Source organism: Lagenorhynchus albirostris, chromosome 10, assembly GCF_949774975.1.
Source record: "Lagenorhynchus albirostris chromosome 10, mLagAlb1.1, whole genome shotgun sequence".
NCBI classification, from domain to species: Eukaryota; Metazoa; Chordata; class Mammalia; order Artiodactyla; family Delphinidae; genus Lagenorhynchus; species Lagenorhynchus albirostris.
This window is the reverse complement of record NC_083104.1, coordinates 62919311-62939286: the sequence shown is the minus strand read 5'-3', so window position 1 is coordinate 62939286 and position 19976 is coordinate 62919311. Positions and strand designations below refer to the sequence as shown.

The 19976-nt window shown below is 41.4% G+C and overlaps 1 protein-coding gene across 1 annotated transcript in view; it reads left to right on the top strand.

Moving 5' to 3' along the window:
• Positions 1–19976, top strand: part of LRRC1 (leucine rich repeat containing 1) — a 127541-nt gene that overhangs the window by 66742 nt on the left and 40823 nt on the right. The window contains exons 3-4 of the mRNA XM_060162537.1: positions 5699–5777; positions 8835–8924. Of these exons, the coding sequence (XP_060018520.1) occupies positions 5699–5777; positions 8835–8924 (169 nt within the window). The remainder of the gene's footprint in view (positions 1–5698; positions 5778–8834; positions 8925–19976) is intronic.

Genomic DNA, 19976 nt, shown 5'->3' with positions numbered 1-19976 from the left:
TCGTTCTGCTTCGCATTTCATGATCTCTTGGTGGAGAGAGCCTCGTACTGTAACTGCGGACCTCAGACAGGTCTTGAACCCAGGAGAAGAGATGCTGTTTATATAGAACCAGAAGAAATGCCAGTGAGTAACTCAGTTATTCAGAAAGAACTTATTCCGCTGCGCACAGGGGCTGCGATCATAGACTGGACAGGCCGTTCGTGCACCGTTCTCTGTGACAGGAAATGCCCTGGAAGGTTCTAAACTCCTTAGAAGGAGTTAGAAGGAAGGTCACACAGTCCAGCCTGTGTCTGTCCCGAGGGGGGACCCTGAGATGGTGATAGCTTTTCAGGAAAGGGCGTGGTCCACCTTGAGGCTTCTGGGCATCAGATTCCTTATAGAGGATTGCAGGCTAAGGCTCTGTATTACTTCTGAGGGTTAGGGGGCTGGGGAAGGTGGAACCCCAGCCTGATATGTTAAAAATGGATGCTGAGAAAATAGGAGGATGCCAGGAAGGGCAAGCACTGTCCTTCTAAATCACTTTCTAAATGACAGTATCTGCGGTGAAAAGTGTATTCTCTCTCCGAAGCCCTTGGGCTCATGGTGCCAGGACGGTTGTCTGCTTGGTGGTGGTGACGATTTTTGGCCCTGCAGAGTTTAGAACTGATTATCAGTCGCCTGTATACAGGTGGTAGTGATGGTTACATTGGTAAACAACAGATTCAGTATTTTTATTTTTGAAGTGCGACCACATCTCACTAACTCAAAGCAATTCTGATTCAGAAATGATGGTAGTTTAGAATGGGTCTGAATTGAAGGTTATTTTAAGAAAATTGTAGGGAAGAGATTACTTAATTTTACAATCATTTTCAGACATTTCGTAAATATCAAATTTTATGCTTTTATTCTTGGACGTATATAAGACAAAGCCAGTTTAAATACATGAAAAATATGAGTAAAGATTTTTTTGTTTGTTTCACCTTATATAGAAGCTTGAACTAAGCTGAATGTTGGCAGCTATAAGTTTGGGGGTACCTTCTTTAATGAGAGGAAAAACCTCATGAGTTATTTCTAATATTTGTATGTAAATAGATGTTCATTCAGGGTTTTATTCCTTCTCAGATAGAAGCAAAAGCCCTCTCAGGCCTCTCATCTCTATTAATAACGCCACTCTTCTTCAAATTATTCGGCCTTCATTTGCAGCAACATGGATGGACCTAGAGATTATCATACTAGAGTGCAGTAAGTCAGACAGAGAAAGACAAATACCATATGATATCACTTATACGTGGAATCTAAAATACAACACAAATGAACCTATCTATGAAACAGAATCACGGACATAGAGAACAGACTGGTGGTTGCCAAGGGGGATGGGGTTGGGGAGGGATGGAGTGGGAGGCTGGGGTTAGCAGATGTAAGCTATTATACGTAGGATGGATAAACAACCAGGTCCTACTGTATAGCACAGGGAACTATATTCAATATCCTGTGATAAACCATAATGGAAAAGAATATAAAAAAAGAATATATATATGTATAGCTGAATCACTTTGCTGTACACTAGTAATTAATCCAACATTGTAAGTCAGTTATATTTCAATAAAAAAATTCTTTGGCTTTGAATGGAAAATAGTGGTCCTCTCTACTGATCCCCCACCCAGTATAAGAAAGAGGTCCAGTAGAGGGTACCATGTGCTTTTATTTGTGTGACTCTCCTTTATTCTTTTGCAACCCTAAGCTGGAGCTGTGATTATCCCTCTTTTAGAGAAGAGGAAACTCCTTGTCTGGCAAATTAATTGTAAACAGCTCAGCCTGGCATTGGTAGTCTTCTGTCAAGAGATTTCTCCGGCCTCCTCTCCAGACACCCCCAAACTGATATCCTGAAGTTCAGGCAAACTGTGCCCAGGGCCTACCCTCTCCCCACTTTGCATCCAGTGTCACATTCCTGCCTATGCTGCTCCTCTACTCTTATTTATTTGGTTCAAAGTATAAGTGTCCTTCTTTGTTTCATTTTCTCCCTTCTCTGAACTTCTGCAGCACTTAAGGTATGATATACTGGTATTATTTGAAAATATCTGTTGATGACCCATTTTACAGATAAGGAAATTAGGCACAGGTAGGTTAAATAGTTTATCCGAGGCTGCAGACCTCATAAATGCAGAAAAGGTTGGTGGTCAGCCTTGGCCTCATTGAGAAGTGGTTTTTGTCTATAGTTTTTCATATGTTTAGTCTTAAACCTCACATTTGTCCAGAGCAAAACACTTGGAAGACAGTTAAAGGGGATTGCAGCTGGGAATAACCTGCAGCCTTTATACTATCTCTTGTAAGAGATCTGGGACCAAGCAGTTTTCTTACTAGTAAAACAGAGATAATACCCACCCTACAGGGGATATTTCATGACTCAGATTAGAGAGCAACTGTCTTTGCAGAGATTTAACAATGTGAGTTTCTCATTTATTCATTCAGTACCCGTGGGCTGTTTAAGCTTAGTACAGTCACCCCTTGGCCTCTGTGGAGGACAAAATACCAAAATCCAAGGATGCTCAAATCCCTTATGTAAAATGGCATAGTATTTGCATATAACTTTGCATATCTTCCCATATCCTTTAAATCACCTCTGGATTACTTATAATACCTATTACAATGCAAACAGTTGTAAATACAATTTAAATACTATGTAAATAGTTGCCCAATGAGGCAAATTGAAGTTTTGCTTTTTTTGGACCTTTCTGGAATATTTTTTTAATATTTTGATCCACAGTTGGTTGAATTCCCAGATGTGGAACCTGTAGGCCGACTGTACTATGTCAGCTTTGGGGAAACAGCAACAGACAAGGCCCACATGGTCTTTCTTCCCAGTGAGCCTAGAGTTCAATAAGGGAGATTGACCATCACCAAACAATTATTTAACTAAAACTGTAACAGATTTCAGGAACCTGAGAGCACGGGGATCCAACCGAATCTTGGGGCCCAAAGGAGGTGTCCCTGAGGGTGTGATATTTTAGCTAAGTATTTAAGAAGGAACAGGCATTCCCTTCCTTAGTTTTCTGCTCTGATAATTTTAGTAATTTAAAGCAAACCAGTAAGCAGGACTCTTCTAGCCACACTGTTGCCTTCCTTGTCTAAAGCTATTATTTTTACAGGCAAATACCTTCTTTTCAGTTAAATTAGCAACATGCGTATGGTAGAAAGAAATGGTCTTTGGAGTTGAGACCTATGTTCTGTTTGCCGATCTTGTGTACAAGCAGGTTTGCCTAGGGATGGAATGTCTTCCTACAAGGCAGCTCTGTCTGGACTGGGTCCAGCTGTGTTCTCTGGAAGTTGCTGTTGTTACCCTCAGATACCCTGACTCCAGACCAGCCCCGACCAGAGTTCATGTGTTCCTTGGTAGGCCCATCTTCCTGATCTTCAGGGATGTTTCTGATGGTCTGAGAAATATTAAAGACTTCTACCAAATTGATGTGCCTTTCCTCTTTCTCTGTTTCCTTGATCTTTTCCTCAGATCAAGCAGAAAGCTGCTGTACAGTGTGTGTGTGTGTGTCAGCTTCATCTTCCGTAGCACTTGTGAAGTGACGGGTGCAGCCCTTGCACCTCATTTTTCAGCTTTATAAAAACTGCTCACTAGGACCTGAAGTGGTGGCCGAGGAGGGACAGTCAGAAGTGCAGGGCTGACCAGCACCTTTTACCTGGGCAGGCCTCACACCCTGGATGGCCGTGCTGGTCCTGTAATGATGGATGGATGTACCTTTGTTCGTTCCTTCTTTTTTTTTTTTGGTCTTTTCCTTTTTTTAAAAATTAAAGTCTATTTGATGTACAATATTGTATAAGTTATAGCTGTACAATATAGTTATTCACAGTTTTTAAAGCTTATGCTCCACTTATAGTTATTATAAAATATTGGCTATATTCCCTGGGTTGTACAATATATCCTTGTAGCTTATTTTATACCTAATAGTTTGTACCTCCTGCTGCCCTCCCTCTATACTGCCCCCCACCCAACTGGTGACCACTAGCTTGTTCTCTATAGCTGTGAGTCCACCTCTTTTTTGTTATATTCACTAGTTCATTCTTAATGTGGATAAGCCACATATACACACACACACACACACACACACACACAGTGTGTATGTATGTGTACATATGCATGCAACATGTATGTATACACACATGCACACATGTATGTGTACATGTGTATGTATGTGTGTATATGTGTGTGTATGTTTATATATGTATATACTGCTATCATATTTATGAAACTAGGATCATTAATAGTATGTATTCTTCACTACCTTATACGACCATGCAAGGCAGAGAATTGTGTGAGGCAAATGTTACCACAAATTTAAATATTTGCAGCTTTTAAATTTGTACTTGGAGCTTTTATGTAGCTTCTGATTACTTTGTGGTGTTGGAGCAGGGCATCCATTTTTCCCTTTATTTCTCCCGTCTCCTTTTCACCCCCAATTTAGAAATATTTGGTATGTTTTGGCTCTGCTTGCCTTTGTCGAGCTGGTGGAAGAAATGGCATGGGATCAAGAGAGCCTTTTCTATTTTAGCCCTTCTTAACATTAGTACGTCCAAAATAAATGTATTCTTGAAATTAAGTGCTATGAACTAACCTTTTCCAGCCCTGAAAGCTGTAACCTTAGGGTTTAAACCAAGAGAAAGAGGAATTTAAAATAGCATTTTTGGTCATTTCAAGAATCGCAATGTTTAGTGGCAGGTAAACGTGGGGAAAAATATTCAGCCTCATTAGTAATCAAAGGAATATAAAAGAAAATGTTGCCAGACTATTTTACCAATAACATGGGCAGTTTTTCAAATGTAAGAGAAAGAAAGAAAGAAGGGAAAGATGTTGAATCGGGTGGTGGAAGTATAAAGGTGTACCTTGCCCCCTCGAAGGCAATTTAGCAGTATTTGTCAAGTGCTGCAGAGGTGTTAGTGCCTCTGACACAGTGATTACACTCTGGGAGCTTAGCCTAAGGAAATAACCAGAAATGGACATAAATATAATTATAACGTTAGGAACTTGGAAACAACCTAAATGTCCAACAACTGGGGATTGGTTACATGAAATATGGAAATGTGTGCAGTGGGCTTTTGTGCCACTAAGAATGGGAAACTATTTGGAAAAATAATGACGGGAAAAAGTTTGTAAAATAACATAAAGTGAAGCTTGAACCTAGTATTTTGAAATATGATCTATTTATACACACACTCTGTATGTGTGTCTGACAATTAAAAACATACATCAGAATAAAATATTGTCTCTGGGTGATGGGAATGTTGGTGGTTTTTTATTCTTCACTGGAGTTTTCTGTATTTTCCAAATATGCCTATAATCAGAAGAAATTCCATAATTTTAAAATGCATACTTTAGAATACTTTGTACTGATATAACCATACGAAAACATAGGGGAAATAAAGCCTACAGGGAATTACCAACCGAATGCCCTCAGTGAGTTTTGATGAGGTGATGGGACTTGGTGGGGTGGTTGTTTTTTATGTTTTTCTTGAACGTGCTTCTGTTCAGAATATATCTTATATTAGGAAAGCAAATGTAAAATAAATGTAGAAAAGTACTTTAGGAATCCATGCCATGTTTGAGCGGAGTTAGTACTTTGTAGATATTCCCTTGCGACTGTGGTCCATCTTGAGGATGATGAAAACTGTTAACAGTCGTGGTCAGTGATAGACATTTTCTTTCCTTCTGCAGATATTCCTGAAATTCCAGAGAGCATCTCATTCTGTAAAGCACTACAGATCGCTGACTTCAGCGGAAACCCACTGACTAGGTAACCTTTCTGCTTGCTTTTCTGTCCATAGTACTAAGGGTACCCTTTTTGAACACGGGGACGTCAGGAGCCCCTCCTGTGGCTCCTGGCTCAGTCGTGAGCCCACTGACCAGTGGATTCCAGGCGCCTGTGTTGCCAGAGTAACTGAGTTGATGCCCAAACAGCAATGCAGGGACCAGCCCTCCAGAGTCCATTCTAGATGTCTCTCTGGGCCAGGTGGGCCCATTTATAAAATTTCTCAAGACTCTGTAAGCAACCTCGAAGAAAGGAAAGTACTCTTCCTTTCCTTTTCATTCCCTTTTTTTTTGTTTTTTTTTAAAGTGTCTAGAAAAATTGAGATTGAGTTAAAATTTGGGATTCATCTCATCTGTCTCAAAATTGCTTGGATCTTCTTGGGTATGGAGTGCTGGGGAATGCCCTATTTCGTTTTGTTTTTCCCGTATCTGCTTATTTTTAAGAAGTATAAATATGTCTTAAAAACAATTCTGGTTTTTGTCTTTTGAATTTTAGTTATTATGTTACTAGTAATATTTATTTTTATGAAAAATAGTACTCTAGTAGGCTCTAGCCTGATAGCTTTCTAACTCACCACCGTTGTCACGTCTTGTCCTCTTTCTTAACCATCATCCGTACGGTTGTCCCTCTTTCTCAAACCTTTCTGTAGCTCCCCGTCCCTGTAAGATCAAGTGGGAGGTCCTGGTGTGCTGTGCAGCCTCCCCACCGCCCTCTGTCTGACCTTGGCCGGCCTTTCCACCTGCATGGCCCTCAATTGCCTTGTCTGATGTTGTGGCCTCTGTAATAAAGGCTCCAGGTCTCTGATTTCACTCCCCCTCGTTTTGACGGTGCCAACCCTTTCGCTCTCCTTTAAGATGCAGCCTGAGCATCACATTTCTTCAGGAGGCCTTTCCTGACGACTCACCGAGGCCCCTCCTCTGGGCCCTGTAACCCTCTGTGCGTACTTTTCTCATAACACTCGAAACCTACACGTAAATGATCACTTTGACCAAGGCCCGCCAACGAGATATATTCCTCTGTCATTTACGGTTCTATCTGCAGCCCTACTGTACTTTCTGGAATGGAGTGAGCCCTCAGTGTTTGTTGAACTGAACTGAGCTATTTGTGCTCAAGGCAGCTCGTAGGCTTGGGCAGCTGGGAAATATTATGCTGTTCTGGAGTTTTTTTGTTAACTCTTCTGTTGCTTAATCCCCTTGTCTACTACTTTAGTGTTTTTCCCCTAATGTCTGCTGATATGTGACTTTATCATCATTTCAAAACTCTCTTGACCAGAACACACTGCATCGTATGAGGCCTTACTCAGTTTTCACCCTGGACTTGTTTTTGGCAGGTTTCTTAAAGGAAAGCCGTTTTAATTTGGCAGGTGTGCTCTTTTAAGAATTAAGACGATGTCTGTGAGTTGAAGGGACCTTAAAAATTATTCAGCGTGGCCTAGTGATTTTATGGCTGAACAAACTGAGGCTCCAAGAGGTGAAATGACCTTTCAAGGTCATGCAGCCTCTGAGCAGCAGCTCAGACTAGCTTTCCTCTCTCCCGACCTTAAGTCTGGCCTTCCTCATCGGGTCACATCACTAGTTTGGCTCTTAATGTTAAGAGCCAGTGAAAAAAGCAAATCAGCCATTTAAAGATACAATTTCCTTATATTTACGATCATTTTAGCTAGTTTTAAAATTATATATAGTTTCTGGTAAAAACTCAGAACTGTTAAGTTGCATCTTTTGATATATAAATTAAAAAAATCTTAGCTCTATTACACTATGGAAGAGGTTGCAACTTTGTAAAAACCATTCCTGAGAATGTATTTCATCGATTATGAAAATCCTAGTTAATACTCTTGTCTTTCAGGGCCTGCATTTGGTTTTGAAGTTTGGAATTACCTGTATTAGATGTCAAACAGCATAGGAATTGTTTTTTAAAAAAGGAACCTAGAGGGGCTTCCCTGGTGGCTCAGTGGTTGGGAGTCCGCCTGCCGATGCAGGGGACACGGGTTCGTGCCCCGGTCCGGGAAGATCCCACATGCCGCGGAGCGGCTGGGCCGTGAGCCATGGCTGCTGAGCCTGTGCGTCCGGAGCCTGTGCTCCGCAATGGGAGAGGCCACAACAGTAAGAGGCCCGCGTACCGCAAAAAAAAAAAAAAAAAAAAGGAACCTAGAAAGAGGAAAGAAATGAAAGATTCTAATCTAGAGACTATCACTAAGGCAAGAAGTCCTCACCACCCCCTGCAAAAAAATGAGTTATGTGTTCTTTTCTCCATGTTAGCAGATTTATGTATAAGCATTTTAGATGCAATGAGACGTTTTTTGCTTTCAGTTTGTGTTTTTTCCTCTCCAAATACTAGTAACCATAGAAATATTGAAAGTAAACTTTCTTTGCAGGTATTTAAATAATACTTTTGTTTTGAATCCTCACTCTTCAGTAGTCTAAGGGAAGTATACAGAATTTCTCTTTGTGTAGAACGTTGTGAAACATATAATCATCTCACATGATTGGCATATTAAATCAAATCAAAAGAAAAATATTAAGAAAGTAGCAATTGGCTGTCAGCTGATCAATTGTAAGTAATCCGTAGCTTTGCTCTGGGTATTGTAAGCTACAGGAAGAAAAAAACATCAAGCAACTCTCTTGTGTTTTATTATAATATTGTGGACTAAAATTTCTATTTTCTGTTAATCAATAAAGTATTTTCACTCTTAGGCACTTTCAGCTTCAGGAACTATGTATTATTTTCTTTCATAGCCATACACTCGGTAGGCTCACAACATTGTTTCTCCTTTATTCTTAGAGCTTGAATATCTTTCCTCTCTAATTATTTCTGGATCACCCTGTCAGCAAGTATTTATCATACCCCGGTACTGCTAGGTAGACCAGGTCCTTATTTTTTTCATTGTAAATAGAAAGACAAGACAAATGTGCCATACATAAAGTAATTTTAGGAGGTGATTTCAGTCAACATACAGAAGAAGTCTTTATATTTATGTTAGTATGCACCATATATGCACTTCTCTTTTTCAACTATAACAACATTTTTTTTTGTTTGTTTTAGATTGCCAGAAAGCTTTCCCGAATTGCAGAATTTGACATGTCTTTCTGTAAATGACATCTCACTGCAGTCTCTGCCTGAAAATATTGGCAAGTAAGTTTTTATGTGAAGTTTGCGTATACAGGGTGAAAGGGCGTTTATATCATCAACTCCACTTCCTTCGCTTTTACAGGTCTTGTTTTTCTACTCAGAAAGCCGTTTAGCCAGTCTTCAGTATCTCCCTCAAGAAAGATCATGCAATATCTCCCTCAAGGAAGCCTCTGCGTTTTTGCATCCAGTTGCCCCTAAATTTTAATGGTTAAAAAGGATGCTGCTACTTGTTACTAGTGAAAAACCTAATTTGTTTTGAAGTTTTCTCTAAACGGATGGATTCCAGAGTAGTTAATTGAAGCGAAGTAGCATGTGTTATATAGGTGGTTATTAAATACTGTCAGAAACAACTACTCCTAGTAATTTCATTGAAAACATAGGGCATGTGCCCTAAACAGCAGCTCTGACAGCGTTTGTGTGCCGTGGACCTGGGAACAGGGAGTTAGGGTGGTGTGTCTGGAGAGCAGGCGTGGTGTGTGTGTGTGTGTGTGGGGGGGTGGGCTGGGGAGAGGGGTGGGATGGGACGGGCACGTGTCCACGATGCTGGCTCGGAGGTCGGGGAGGACAGCCATGTCAAGAAATAAAATCCTGTGGAGAAACTGTATGCTGGTGAATCAGTGTTCTTTTGCACATTCCCACAGATGAACTGATTGATGGAATTATCTTAGTAGGTCTTCTCGTCTTCTCCATCCCTTCAGGACAGACATTGGCTTAAAGCAGTCTGGTGGCTCATGCTTGACCACTTAAAAGCCCACTGTGGCCAGCCGACACTGGTGGACCGGTGTGTCCTGCCGTCATAAAGGATTTCTCTCGGCCTTACCCGTCCTGCCTAAGTTCTAAGATAAAACAGAAGCTCGCCTTTTGGGGAACTGCAGTGTATCTGGGTCTGTTCTGCAAAGGTTCTCTTGCCAGACGTCTGAAGCCCCCTGCGTCCCCTCCTTGCAGGAGGAGGACGGCTGGCTGCCCTGTTTCCGTCTGCAGGTCTCTGTTCCTCTGAGGTTCACGCTGATGCTTGGACCCTGGGCCAGCACATGTGCTGATTAAGAACTGTGCCCCTTAGCTCTCAGGAAGGGACAGAGACAAGAGGGTCCCTGAGTTCATGGTACCCGTTGTGGAGGAAATTAACAGTGTTTTGCCATGGATTTCATGCACTGCACTCTTGCTGTGTCAAGTTTCATATATTTCTAATTAATATAATAGCCACTGAAATACTGCTGCTGCCCTCCTCCTGCCCCTCGGGGTCTCTAATTCCCTTGAGACTCTCCTCCACTCTCCCCAGCCTCCCACTGGCCTGATGGCTGCCCCTTCCATCCCCTCATTCATGTCTTTTTAAACAGGTTTCATGCTTTGAGAGAAAATATGTTCTTATTAAATCAGAGTTCCCTCTCACTCCCTACTGCATTGTTTTTATGGAAAATGTTACTTAACAATCCTTTCAGGATAATTTACAATAGTCTTTATTCTGTTAATATCTGTGTTTGTTTTTGTCAACGTTCAGCGTTTCTTGTGTATCTGCTTTTTTGATCAGTAAGAAGGGCAGTTTTTTGTTTTGTTTCAAGTTTAGATTTAATCAGCTTGTGTTATTATTACAGCCTCATATATACCGCTTGTTTCCAAAATAAAATGCCACTTTGAACTTGAACCGTGCGGTGAATAATCACCCAGAAAGTAAGAATATTGGTTAGAGGAGTGAATCAACTGATGTTTATTAGGTCAGCTGGTGAAAATTAATGGGAAACGGGACATTTCCTATTCCTGGTTTTGTTACCGTAGCAAGAGACTCCATGGTTTCTTCCTGTTGGACTTAGGGTTTATGTGTCCGTTCTCACTTAGTAGAAAGAAACGGAGAGCAGACTCCTCCCTGGGGAAGACTGGACCCCTCTTGTGCCCTGGACGGTGCTGAAAAGGCACTTGAAACGGCTGAGTTGGTGACTGTCCAGGAGATCTTCTGTTTGCATAAGCATACTGTACTTTAAACAAATCGTTATTTGACACTTACCAACTTTCCTCTTGGGAGGGACTCTTCAGTTTCCCGAAGATTCCCACATGGTTGCTCGGGAGCATTTAACCAAATATTTAGTAACCAGAATACTTCTCAGAGACAGTATGGTATCGTAAACAAGGCACAAAGATCGGGTCTTACAAAAAATACGAAAATGACATCGAATGGCCACTTGCATGACGGATACTCACTGTTGTCTCTGTGGATTCTGAAGTGGAGGTTTGGGCATAAATTAACCCTGCCGGTTTGGTCAGATGGGGCAGCTACCTCAGCATTGGCCTTTTGAGCCTCAGTTGACGATGGGATCTCGGCGTCTCCTTTCGGCACCTGGCACAGCACGTGGCCTTAACTGGGAGAACTGTGGGTTTCTCCAGGATCGGGCGGGCGTGTCCCGCCTGGAGGAGAGAGCCCAGCCTTTAGGACAGGCAGCCTTGCAGGGCCTCGGAGTTGAGGGCAGCCTGTCCCATCCCCTGTGATTCGCTGACGGCAGTTTGAAGAGCATTCGGGCGTTGATGGCAGAGTTGGAGGTGGAGTCCGGCACTCCTGGCCCCAGGCCTGCTTTTCCCCCACTCCACCCCCATCACTGTAGGACAGCCGCCTCCCATGGCCCTGAGGGGCTCAGCGACTTTCTCCTCATTCCCCTAGCGACACCTAACAGTCCATTTTTTAAGTAGTCAGGTCCAAACAACTTGATAAGCATTTTTGTCCTAACAACCTAGCAGCTGTTCGAAAAAGTAATAGTATACATTGAAAGACTGAATATTTGTACTTCCTTCTTAAACATCCCCAAATCTGTGCTCTGGGAGGTGGGTTACCCGATGGGCACCTGCCCAGCTTCTCAAAATACCATGGCATTTCCTTTTCCACGTCCTCGGCGTTCGTCACCGCTTTGCAAAGATGCACTGTCCTCGACAGGCGTGCAGAGGTCCCGTGACTTTGCCTCAGTGCACAGTAGCCTGCTGCCGACGGAATTGCTGAGTGCACTGTTTGGGTGCTTGGCAGTCTGCAGCATCAGCTGTTGGTGATGAGCAGCAGCCAGCATCGCCCAGGTGGTTCATGTCCTACAGGGCGTGGCTACGTGCCAGGTAACCGTCAGTGCAGTTACCTTGATAAAGCAAGTCTCTCAGGTAGTAGAATCTTCATAATACTTGTGGCAAGATGAGAAATGATCAGGAAAATCTTTTGAACCACAGAGAGTTATACGGGCTACATCGTGCAGAAGCACACATTTTTCTTTCACTAGAATAAAAGTGTCTCAAATTTGCTGACTCTTTTCTGTGATGGCCCGTGAGTACATTACTTGGTCCTTCAAAGGAAAGGTGATACCTAACAAAGAGCGGGAAACGAACTCACCTTCAATGGGTGTTTTAAAACCCCTTTGTTAAAAATAGAAAAATACACCTTCTGATGAGTCTTTATGAGCAAGTGTTTGATGTTGGGGAAGATGGGAATTTATCAGCTGAATTTCAGCAAAGACCTTTCCATAATCAGAAGAAATTTGAAAAAATTGGTCCTAGGGTGATTTAATAAGTGCAGCTGTTGACGCAGTTCTTGGATCAGTGTAACTTTGTGAGGTGTCTTTTTCACCTGTTACAGCCATTAAACAAGTATCAAAACAAATCATTTAGAATCAATTTTGTCCCCAAATGTAAAACAAAAGATTTACTACATAATACAGTATTTTCAGTCTCATTGCTTTCACTAATGAGAGCCAGAAAGATTTTTGTATCTTTAGTAATATTTAAAAATATTTTTTCTTTTGTTTTATCTTCTACTTAAATTTTTTTGGTTTTATATATTTTATAATGTGTACAATATAATGGCACATAGTGCATCTATATATTTTTTTTAAATAAATAGAAGGATTATGAAGGTTTACTCTTAAACATGTGGGGACCACCACTCTAGAGCAGACTGTTTGGGAGTCCCTTAAGCCAGAGACCAGTGGTTCTCAAACTCTGCCTTGTTGGGCCCCTAGGTGTTCCCGGGAAGTCTCTGCCGGGAGTTGTGGAGAGTGTGGACCAGTGCCCTGGTTCGTGGTCTCTGCTGGTCCCTGTTTGTACCACCACAGCTCTGCTATTAGCTTTAAAGTTTTTTTTTTTTTTGTATCGGTGTTACATATAATATTTTCATTTAAAAAGTCTGCTGTATATGTGTTTCACTCGAAGTTTGGAGACCCCTGTTTCAGATGCTTGGTGGTGCGTGTTTATTGTAGCAGCATGCATTGGGGAGTTTTCACTGGGTTATAGATCCCGCTGAGCTCTGCTCAAACCAAGCAGAGAGCTTCAAAGCCTTTTATGAAAGTGAACTTCAAAATTCTTTAGCTGCCTCCTCTCTTTACAAACTGGCTGAGGTTTTTCCCCACCTAATGGTTGAAATTCTGCCTCTTTCATGAAACCTTCTCCAGTGATTGGAAGAGGTGAAATAGATCCCAGACTCAGATTCCCTGACCGCCCCTCCCCTCCCCCCACATCGTGCACACAATCAGCCCTTGAGTGCTTTGTCTGCGCACAGAAGGCTAGTTCAGTGTTTGATTGTGTGTGTGTGTGTGTGTGTGTGTGTGTGTGTGTCTGTTAGCGTGTGCATCCAGGCCACCTTGTCTCCTGTAGCCGTGGGGCTCTGGGTCTGAGACCCTCTTTGTGTCTCTACTGACCCTGCCGTGGCTCTGACACGCTGAACAAGTTCGTGGGACGAGGTGCACCGTGTTACCTCCTGCATGCTGCTGGTTTCCAAGCTGACATCGTAGATGATCCAGTTAGGTTCCAGACGCTTTGTGTTGGGACCTCGTTAACCTGTTCCTCCACTGTCACTTTTTGGGCTAAATGCTATATAGTTTCTATAAAACGTTGACATAAAGAAACAACTATGAAAAGAACCTGCTTCCATTGCCCTGAAATCTTCTACTGAAGAATAATTATTATCCATTAATATTGCTTAATTTCCCCCATATAAGGAGCCACTAGGGAGAGATTTTTAAAATATTTATTTTTTAGGGGGAAAAATGCCTCACCGGGAGAACTGTAAGCGTCTTCCTTTTAATAACAGTTCTGACATTTATCACATTTCCCTTTCTGCTTTTGTTGCCAGAAAGCTCAGAGCTGGTTCCCACGATCAGCGAGAGCAGCTGTGTTAGTTTCCATGGGATGAAAGGACCTGGAGACCTGGGAGCAGAGGTGCTGCGTGGCATGCACAGTGGGTGGGGGGGAGGGGGGGCGGTGCTCTGATGGGCACACCTGTCCTGTTACAGCACCCTACTCACAGGTTAGCATGAACCATCCCTAGTTTCATTAGCTTTGTCTGTAAAATGGGGGTAAGTAATCTGCCCGTGTGTGTGTGTGTGTGTGTGTGTGTGTGTGTGTGTGTCGCTGGTGGGTGGTAGAGCGGGAGTTTGAACTTGGTTTCTCCCTGGAAAAAGATGCATTTCCTTTGCTGCAGGTGCCCCACTGAGCACACTAGTTTCCTCCTCCCTTGCCCGGCCCTCATTTTCTCATTCATGAAACTTTTTACATATTTGCACTTTTTAAAGACCTCTTTAAATCCCTCTTAGAAAAAGTTGGGGTAAAGTTAAGTAAAGGACTTTATCATCGAAGGTGACACTTAGCACAGAAGGGCAGCGGTGGAGGAGGAGGGAGACCTTCATAGGACCTTCGAGAGTAGAGTTCCAAGTCCGGGATGGGCTTTAAGAAAACTGTCCGAATAGAACGGATTTTTCATATAGGCCCTTGAAAACAGTGCCAAGTGACAATGACTTTTTACTATCGCTAAACACACCTGGAAGATTCTACCGGTCAAGCCCGAAAGGATAATTTTGCTTTAAAGAGTTTTCAAACGTTGGTACGAAGTGTGAATGAATTTTTCTCTCAAAAGAGCTTGTTGATAGTGAAAATAGTTTTCTTGAGACCAGTTGTATCAATTTCTACTCAAGTAAATCACAAACTGCATTTTTTTGCTTATCGAATGTGAGGCAGCCTGCAGAAAGACATGATATTGTATATAGAGAATCCTAAGGAATCCACAGGAAACTATTAGAGCTAATAAGTGAATTCAGCAAGGTTATAGGATACAAGATGAATGTACAAAAATCAGTTGTATTTCTATATAATAGCACTGAACAATCCAGGATGAAATTAAGAAAACAATTCCACTTATAAAGCACCAAAATGAATAGAATACTTAGGAATAAATTTAACAGAAGAAATGTAAGACATGTGCACTGCAAACTACAAAACATTGTTCAAAGAAGTTAAAAATGACCTAAATAAATGGGAAGACATCCTGTGTTTATGGATTAGAAGACTTAATATTGTTAAGATAACAGTACTCCCCAAATTAATCTACAGATCAACTCAATCCCCATCAAAATCCTAGCTGGCTTTTCTGTAGGAATTGATGAGTTGATCCTAAAATTCATATGGAAATATGAGAGACTCAGGATAGCCAAAGCAGTCTTAAAGAAGAAGAGCAAAGTTGGAGGAGTCATGCTTCCAGATTTCAAAACTTAACTGCAAAGCTACAGCAATCAAGACTATGTGGTACTGGCATAAGAATAGACATACAGATCAATGGAATAGAATTGGAAATTCAGAAATAAACCCTTGCATTTATGGTTAACCAATTTTGACAAGAGTGCCAAAACAATTCAATGAGGACAAATAGTTTTTTGTGTGTGTGTGTGTGTGGTACGCGGGCCTCTCACTGTTGTGGCCTCACCCGTCGCAGAGCACAGGCTCCGGACGCACAGGCTCAGCGGCCATGGCTTATGGGCCCAGCCACTCTGCGGCATGTGGGATCTTCCTGGGCCGGGGCATGAACCCGTGTCCCTTGCATCGGCAGGTGGACTCTCAACCACTTGCGCCACCAGGGAAGCCTGAGGACAAATAGTCTTTTCAACACATGCTGTTGGGACAACTAAATATCCATCAACATGCAAAAGAATGAAGTTACACCCCTACCTCACACCACATACAAAAATTAACTCTAAATAGAGCAGAGACCTAAATGTAAGAGTTAAATCTTTGATAGGAAAACATAGGGGTAAATCTTTGTGACACTGGATTAGTCAGTGGTTTCTTAGATATGACATGAAAAGTCTGAACAACAAAAGAAAACATGGGTAAATTGGATTTCATCAAAATCAAAGGCTTTCTTGCATCAAAGGATACTATCAACAAAGTGAAAAGACAACTTACAAGTGGGAGAAAATATTTGCAAATCGTATATCTAGAATACATAAAGAACTCTTACCACTCAACACTAAAAAGACAAATAACCCAATTAAAAAGAGGCAAAGAATTTGAATAATTTGTCCAAAGAAGATATACAGATGGCCAATAAGCACATGTAAAGATGCTCAACATCATTAGTCATCAGATAGATGCAAATCAAAACCACAATGATACACCACTTCACACCCATTAGATGACTGTCATCAAAAAGATGAATGAATGTTGGTGGAAAAATTGAAACCCTCATACATTATTGGTGGGAATTTAAAATGATGCAGCTTTGGGAATGTAAATTGGTGGAGCCACTATGGAAAACAGTATGGAGGCTCCTTAAAAAACAAAAAAAAGGTTTACTGTATGATCCAGCAGTCCCACTCCTGGGTATGAATCTGGAGAAAACTCTTAATTCGAAAAGATACATGCACCCCAGTGTTCATAGCAGCACTATTTAATACAATAGCCAAGACATGGAAGTAACCTAAATGTCCATTGACAGATAAATGGATAAAGAAGATGGGGTATATATATACAATGGGATATTACTCAGCCGTAAAAAAGAATGAAATAATGCCATTTATAGCAACATGGATGGACCTAGAGATTATCATACTAAGTGAAGTAAGCTAGACAGAGAAAGACAAATATATGATATCACTTATATGTGGAATCTAAAAAATAATACGAATGAACTTATTTAGAAAACAGAAACACTCTTGCAGGCATAGAAAACAAACTTATGGTTACCAAAGGGGAAAGGTGGTGAGGGATAAATTAGGGGATTGGGATTAACAGACACACACTACTATATATAAAATAGATAAACAACAAGGACCTACTGTATAGCCCAGGGAACTATATTCAATATCTTGTAATAACTTATAATAGAAAAGAATCTGAAAAAAGTGTATATATATATAACTGAATCATTTTGCTGTATACCTGAAACTAACACAATATTGTAAATCAACTATACTTCAATAAAAAAGATGCAGCCCCTCATTTGAGGGAGCAGGTCCTTCCTCAAAAAGTTCAACATAGTTACTATATGACCCAGCAGTTCCACTCCTTGTTATGTTTACCCAAGATAATTGAAAACATATGAAACATATGTTTTCATATGGGGAAAACATATGTCCCCAACACAGGGGACACGGGTTCGAGCCCTGGTCCGGGAAGATCCCACATGCCGCAGAGCAACTAAGCCCATGTGCCACAACTACTGAGCCCATGTGCCACAACTACTGAAACCTGCACGCCTAGAGCCCGTGCTCCACAACAAGAGAAGCTACTGCATTGAGAAGCCCACGCACCGCAACAAAGAGTAGGCCCCACTCGACGCAACTAAAGAAAGCCCGAGTGCAGCAACAAAGACCCAGTGCAGCCAAAAATAAATAAATTAATTTATATTAAAAAAAAGAAAACATATGTCTATAAAAAATGTGTGCATAGATGTTCATAGCAGCATCATTCATAATAGCCAAAAGGCAGAAACAACTCAAATTTTCATCAGTGATGAACTGATAAACAAAATGTTCTTATGTCTATGTAATAGAATATTATTCAGCCATAAAAAGTAGTGAGGGGGCTTCCCTGGTGGTGCAGTGGTTGAGAGTCTGCCTGCCAATGCAGGGAACATGCGTTCGTGCCCTGGTCCGGGAAGATCCCACATGCCGCCGAGTGGCTGGGCCCGTGAGCCATGGCCACTGAGCCTGCATGTCCGGAGCCTGTGCTCCGCAGCAGGAGAGGCCACAGCAGTGAGAGGCCCGCGTACCGCAAAAAAAAAAAAAAAAAAAAAAAAGTAGTGAGGTACTGACACATGATGCTACAATGTGGATAAACCTAGAAAACATGTTAAGTAAGGAAGTCAGACAGAAAAGGCCACATGTTGTACGATTCCATTTATATGAAATGTCCAGTATAGGTAAATCCGTAGAGACAGAAATTAAATTAGTGGTTGCCAGGGGCAGGGGTGGGGTGGGCCAGGGTGAGGGGAACGGGGTGCGGATAAGGAATGGCTTCTGATGGGTCTGAAGTTTCTTTTTGGATGATGGAAATTTTCTGGAATTAGGTAGTGGTGATGTTTGTACAGCCTTATGAATATACTGAAAACCACTGAATAGTACACATTGTAAAGGTGGATATTATAGTATGTGAAATGTATCTCAATGAAAAAAATAAAAAGAATGGACGTTAGGCAGACTTGAGCCTGGTGCTGCCGAGGGATGAGGCTATACCTGGGAAATGGACCTAGGTTTACTCTTACAGGCACTCCTCCCTGAGGTAGGCTTACAGGCAATGTGCTGAAGTCGTTTTGTCTCAGTTACTGGCACCTGCTGATCAGGAGGTCTGCACAGCCAGAGCCTCCAAAAGGTCCAGGTGTTGTGGAGGGGTGGGGGCGGGGAAGGGAGGATATAGAAGCCCCATCGGGAACTTGTGGAGGATTTGGAGAATCTGGGGAGGCTCTGCCTCCATCGGGAGCTGCTGTGTCTTGACTTTGTATATCTGGCTCCATGAGATTCCATATCCTTTGCCATTAAAGAAACCGGTGGCATCAGAAAAAAAAAAAAAAGTTAAGTTAGCCTCAATATGTCTAGACATCTCTACTCTGTTTAATTAAATTTTCTCCTTGAAAAAGAGCATTCTTTAAGAAGAAGAAATATAAGCAATGGACTGGCATGGTGCCCAAAACCCAGTGGTCAGTCACTAAATGGTTATTATCAATAAAGATTTGATTGTCACCATATGCTAATAGAAGTGGAAGAAGCAGATAAGCCCTGGGTTCTCTGGCAGATTGAAGTCAAGTGTGTGGTTGTGATTTTGTGTCTGCTGCCCTTGGGAATGGTGACCTGTTAGTACGTGCTGCCTGAGAGGAATCAATCTTTTTGAAAACTGTTACTGTATTTAATGGTCTTGTTTTTTTTTTTTTTTGAGGCCCAGAAATTTCTGTAAAATATTTGTTGTTCCAAAAACAAAATGAACAATTTTTAGAAAAATTTCTAGAGCAAAGCCACCATAAGGAAGTTTGTAACTAGAGATTTCTTAAATACTAATCTGGTATTAAAAAAGCAGAAACACTATGAATGTGTGTTTCTCTCCCATTCCAGTCAAATGTTATTGCCATAAATGTTTACAGATTTTATATTTTAATGGTTTAATACCGTACTGCCATTTGTTTGCTCGGGGCACCTTAATTTATTCTTTACTTTCTTAATGATGTTGGCCACCGAAATGGAAAAAAAATCCAAGTGGTTTAGAAAGGAATTTTTGAAATATAGTGGAGAACAGATGTAAATTTTTTTAAAGTAACCCCTCATCCAGTCCCTGAAATAGAATCCTAAAAATATAGTTGGCCTACATTCTGGCTTACAGAAGAGTGTAACTCTTGTGCCTGCTCTCAGGGACCGTGTAGAACATTAAGATCAGTGTTCTGGAAAGAAAGCCTTCTGTGCACACTCTTTCTGCAGGAGCTTGTTAGGTGTTTGTCTTTCTTTTCTTTTTTTAAGCCCCATTTGGTGGTAAAAACGGCGGGAGTGAAGGGAGGATAGAAGATAGTGGTTTCTGTAGGAGGAGGATGAGGTCCTCCTGATGGTATCACATAGAAATTTAATTTGCCAGAAATTAAAATTGAAGGGTAAAATATCTGTTACTAGGGGGGTGGTTAAAAAAATTAAGGTCTATATAGATAGATACTATGCAATTAAAAAAATACTGGGGTGTACAGATAAGAAAGGAGACAAATATCTGCTCTGTATAGGATGCTACCTTTAGTGTGAAAAAAAGGAGATAAGCCTATACATTCATACCTGTTTGTCTCTGCATAAAAGGCAA